General features: G+C 48.8%; 2 protein-coding genes across 2 annotated transcripts; one reads left to right on the top strand and one right to left on the bottom strand.

Annotated features, from left to right (window-relative positions):
- Positions 1–1171: 1171 nt before the first annotated feature.
- Positions 1172–2968, bottom strand: B0H18DRAFT_1129210 (uncharacterized protein; the record flags this gene model as incomplete). The annotated part of the gene is made up of 9 exons (XM_048035401.1): positions 1172–1291; positions 1341–1523; positions 1595–1740; positions 1809–1831; positions 1888–2054; positions 2119–2202; positions 2273–2442; positions 2496–2517; positions 2915–2968. The coding sequence occupies 9 exons, from the start codon at positions 2966–2968 to the stop codon at positions 1172–1174; spliced, it is 969 nt and encodes a 322-aa protein (XP_047884754.1).
- A 1057-nt stretch (positions 2969–4025) lies between these two features.
- B0H18DRAFT_836648 (uncharacterized protein) lies at positions 4026–4482 on the top strand (the record flags this gene model as incomplete). The annotated part of the gene is made up of 2 exons (XM_048039450.1): positions 4026–4148; positions 4195–4482. Coding segments are annotated over 2 exons (411 nt in total), but the record flags the coding sequence as incomplete, so codon positions are not given.
- Positions 4483–4955: the final 473 nt, after the last annotated feature.

Below are 4955 nucleotides of genomic sequence, written 5' to 3' on the forward strand. Positions count from 1 at the left end.
CTGACTCTATCTCCGGACTCCGTCATACCTCCGTCCAAGTCCAAATAGAGGACCTCGTCGAGTTCTCCCAAGGGCGTAGTTAATAGCTTCGCCAAGTCCTCATTCCACTGCGCTCCGAAACTCCGGACTTCGTAACTCCAACCTCGGACTTCGTCTCGAGCGCACGATCGTAACAATTATTGTTAAAGCTTGACAACTGCTTGGTCTAGTCAAGCACAGAAGTTAGTCTCACAGACTAGTATGTATTGATACATAATACATATACATTGATAAATGAGATTGAAGTGATAATTTGATGAACCAGAAAACACAAGACACAGACAACACAACTGGGATCGTATTGCCATACATGGCCCACTCCCCAGCAAGTGGTCAGTACTCTCAATGATACCTGTTCTGGGCACTCCCATCCATACAAGGAGCATCCCATGGAGGAGTAATATTTTGGCATTTTATCGCATTTAATGGGTCCCTAGTAAGAGCTCAGTTAGTGTGGCTTGAAGCCATCACAAAACTCGGCATGAAGAGCTGGGATTGAAAGATGACTTGAAAATGAAATCTTTGTCAGCATTCCAGCCAATGGGAGTGCTCCAAAACCCCTTTGGACTGACTGGAGTCGTTGAGAGGCTGGAATTCCAGCCTGTCGGCGACTCTGCTTGGTGTACTAGTAGTGAGTGGAAGTCGGTAACTGTGATGACACAGACTGATGTTTGTTACAACAAGGGTATGATCACTAATGAAGGATAGTAAGTAAAGTACTGGATAATGTCCCATCCACGAGATAATCAGTGCACGAAGTACGGAGGATGGTGTTGATTAGGGGAAGGGAAAGTAATACTAGTAAGTATGTGCACTGTCCAAGGGCTAGTCGGACACGTTCATCAGCAAAGAGTGTACATAATTCAGCGAGAGAGGGGCCTACCAAGAACCCAATCAGGGTCAATTCATTCACCATTGACACCATCGTTGACGACAGCAGACACCAACAACACCTGCTGGAGGCATGAAGGACTGATCAATGTCTTCTGCAGACTGCTCCCAAATGGAACCTGCAGCACAAATATGAGGAGATGCGCACAAGAACGAGAATGTATCATGAAAATATTACCTAGCTTCTGCATAAAGCTGCTTGCGGAGCTTAAGCAGCAAGAGGTGCGCATCATCGCACAGCTCATCGAAAGCATGAAGATTCTTCCAGTGGGTCCGGTAAGTGCACTGCCTTGTAGTCGTTCTCGGTGAAGTTTACTGGGGTCTGCTTCCCAGTTCCCCACTTGTCAATGCAGCAATGAACCTAGTAGACAATTCAATATGTCATCGTCGCACAGAAAGCGGACACATACCGCCATAAGAATGAGTGCAATTGTCGGAAGAGAAATCACTGGCTCGAAGTATTGCTCAAAGACGACACCTTCATCAGCCCTATTCGCGAACCATGTTGCATTGATAGCCTTCTGTATGATCGGATGGCGGTATATGCCCTTGCGCTCTGTGTATGTACCTTCGGGCTGGTTAAGGGCTGGATCCTGTAGAATGAGCTCAAATTCATGAATAGATAGCTCATATGGGTCAGTGAGGTGAACAGTAACTTCTGCACCTTGTATGCAAAAGCTGACTCATGTGTCAGTGCACTTGCTTTCTCTCGATTCTTGCGCATATCTCTCTTTGCAGAGCCATCACCGAAGCCGTAAAGACACTTGACAAGTGGCTTCACCTTGTTCTTGAGCTCGCCACGGAGCTGTGCTCCGCGCGCAGTGATCTCGAGTATGATCATCAGTGATATGACAAGATCAATTGCACAACCGGCTTACAATCTTTATCATGGCCCGGTTCACTGCATATCTAATGTTGAGCTTCCTACAAGCTTTGCCCCAGCACTGCTGCGCCTACTTGTCTTGAACTGAGTTGGATGGGAAAGCATTGATGGTGGTGATCCTGCATCGGAACAATGAGTTAGCAACATCAAGGATGTCCTGTACATCCTCATTGTAGTCCTTAGCACGAGGTCCATGCCGGGAAGGCATGTGAATGGGTTTGGGGCAATCAACAACTAGTACCTGATTAGATCACAAAATTGGCAGTTAGTGCATCACAAAGACACAAAAACATGCATACACGTACTGTCATCTGTTGCATCTGAGTCATTCCCACCGCCTTCTTCAGCATCCGAACGTGAGGCGTCTCCAAGTCTCTGTGGTTCAGCATCTGGCGACTTGTCACAACTCGAGGATCTCTCTTGAGAATCACGCATGGCTTGTGGAGAAGATCACATCACTTCTTCATATCCCTGATTTAGGTTCTCATCACTGTTGTTGCCGTTGTCTTCATAGTGCTCAACACCATCATCTTCATAGTTCTGACCACCATTGTCTTTGTAGTGCTGACCACCATTGTCTTCGTAGTGCTGAACACCATCAAGTGCATCGGCATTGCTGCCTGTATCGACTGTGGACCTGCGTGAAGCGTGATCTTTGTCATCGCTTGAGTCGACAACACACCGTCCGGTGTTGCGAGGACGTGCTAAATACAGGGAGAACATGTCAGCATAAAACATATGACATACAAATGGTGCCGCGTGCACTGCTGAACTTACCACTTGATCGTGGTGTGCGTGAGACAATCTGGGAATGATGGTCCTGAGGCATCCGTGAACTAACCTGGGAACGATGGCTCTGTGGTGTGATGGCCCGAGTGTTGTCTAGCATAGGAAGGAGTGTAGGATCTTTAGATAGAACATGAGTGGCCCGGACTTACCTAAGTTGTGTTCTGACCAAGGTGTGCTCCTCTGAGGTCTGGGAGTCACCAATCACGGCTCAGAACATCTTGGCGCAGCCTTCTGAGAAGGAGCCTGAGGAGGTTTGGAACACCAATAGGTCGTCTTCTGAGCTGTGGGTGGCGGAACCTTGCCTATGCGTACCGTGAGATTCTTGAAGGGCACTGACTTGGGCTTCGAGCTGATGAAAGTCTGCATAGTGAACTGCACCGCATGCAAAGGACAGTCAGAGTTGATCCAGGTATAAGAGAGAGAGAGCCTCGTACAGTTGGTGTCTCATCATCACGGGACACACACCCCCTCGCTTCTTCCTCAGCTTCGCTGCAGGTGTTCTGCTATCGGAGGCTCAACTGCAGCCCGCTTCTGTGCCTTGCCACTCTGTGTTGCTTCTTCGGCCTCATCTAATAAATGATCAATATTGGCTCCAAGATAAAGAAAGTTTGCAGAGGGGTCCTGACGACATATCGAGCTGGCACTGTTTCTCAGATGGGCGACGGGCGCGCCTCTGCAGCTCGTCAGATGCAGTGTTCACCTCGTTCCTGGGGGACATTACAGCATGAATGAATGAGTGCGAGGATTTGAGAAAAAAGGGGATGTGACGGAGGAAGAGCACTGTGTCGGTGTGCTGGCAGAGTGTGTGAGACTCGGAGTGGGAATGTGAGAAGCCACGCGACACTCACCTTGCTAGTCTGCTGACAAATGACTTGATTGTGATGGCCGACCGTTTGAATTGAGAGCTTCATTGCTACGCCTTGCCCGACCTTGTCATTTGCGAGCTTGCTACTTCGTGCCCAGGAACTCTGATACTACACAGTTATGCCTCGCTGTGGTTATTGCGAACATCGTGTACCTACTACGAAAGGTGTCAGGGTACACATACAGAACTCACCACACTGTCGCCGTAAATGGGAGCACCAACTGGCATGGGTTGCCCAAGCCATTGCTTCAGGAAAAGCTCCCACTGCTCCTGCTGCTGTCATTGCTGCGTCTGCATCCGAGTCTGCCGAGGTGGTATTGGACCAAGAAGATATGGAGCATGAACAAGGACCTGTTGATGTGCACATGAGTGTTGACAAACCCTATGGATGGCACACAGTCGCCATATCGGACACGGGTTGAGGACATACCAGAGGACGAAGAGGAGGCTTGATGATACATTGAGAAGTACCCAGGTGTCATCGCAACAATCATCAAATACGATGACACACTCTTCGAGGCATGGTGTCAAATGTGAACCAAGGCCAAAGCCAACGAATGGGCGCTGTTCAAAGACGAAGAAGAATGGGAACTGTTTTGGTGGTTGATCAAGCATGTTGGTCAGAACAGGATTGACGAGTTCCTCAAGCTCTCAATTCAAGATTGTACATACCACAGCCCCGTATAACTCACATTTGCAAACATCAACTGATCTCCGAGTCTTGTAGATACAAAGAAACTGTGATCTATCAGCCAACTGGAAGTACAAATTCTTCCAGCAAATTGACGACTTACCTACAGGAGCTGCTTGGCACTGCGAGGTAGTCAAAGTACGAGGTGATTGTATTGGCAAAGACGGAAGCTTTATGAAGGAAGAGCTGGAGCTTTGGAGGCGTGATCCTGTGGAGTGTGTCGAGGAGCTCATTGGAAACCACACATTCGACGGGAACATCGCCTACGCACCTGAGAGAGTCTATACCGAGGACACAGCCACCAGACATCGGTATGATGAGATGTGGACAGCCGAATGGTGGTGGAAGACGCAGGTATGTCAGGACAATGACAGTAATTCCGTGCGAGAAGACGACTCACCATGGCCATGACATAGGGAAAGGTGCAGGCGCAACCATTGCACCCGTCATCCTCGTGAACGAAGCTTACGGACTTTGGTGGAGATAAGAAGGCATGGCCTGTCTACCTGTCCATTGGGAACATCTCGAAATCAGTAAGGCGTCAGCCTTCACAGTGCGCGACACTCCTTCTTGGCTACATACCTGTCTCAAAGCTCGATTGCTTTGAGGACTCCACGTGCAGCCTTGCTGGGTATCGACTGTTTCATCATTGTATGTCAAACATCTTGGTGTCCCTTCGCAAGGCGGGTGTCGATGGGAAGAAAATGATGTGTGCTGACCGTGGTGTCCGAATGGTCCACCCGATTGTTGCGGTGTACATCGCTGATTATCCCAAACAGTGCCTTGTCTGCTGTTGT

This window comes from Fomitopsis serialis (genome assembly GCF_022376445.1).
Source record: "Fomitopsis serialis strain Sig1Antser10 chromosome Unknown B0H18scaffold_376, whole genome shotgun sequence".
Taxonomy (NCBI): domain Eukaryota; kingdom Fungi; phylum Basidiomycota; class Agaricomycetes; order Polyporales; family Fomitopsidaceae; genus Fomitopsis; species Fomitopsis serialis.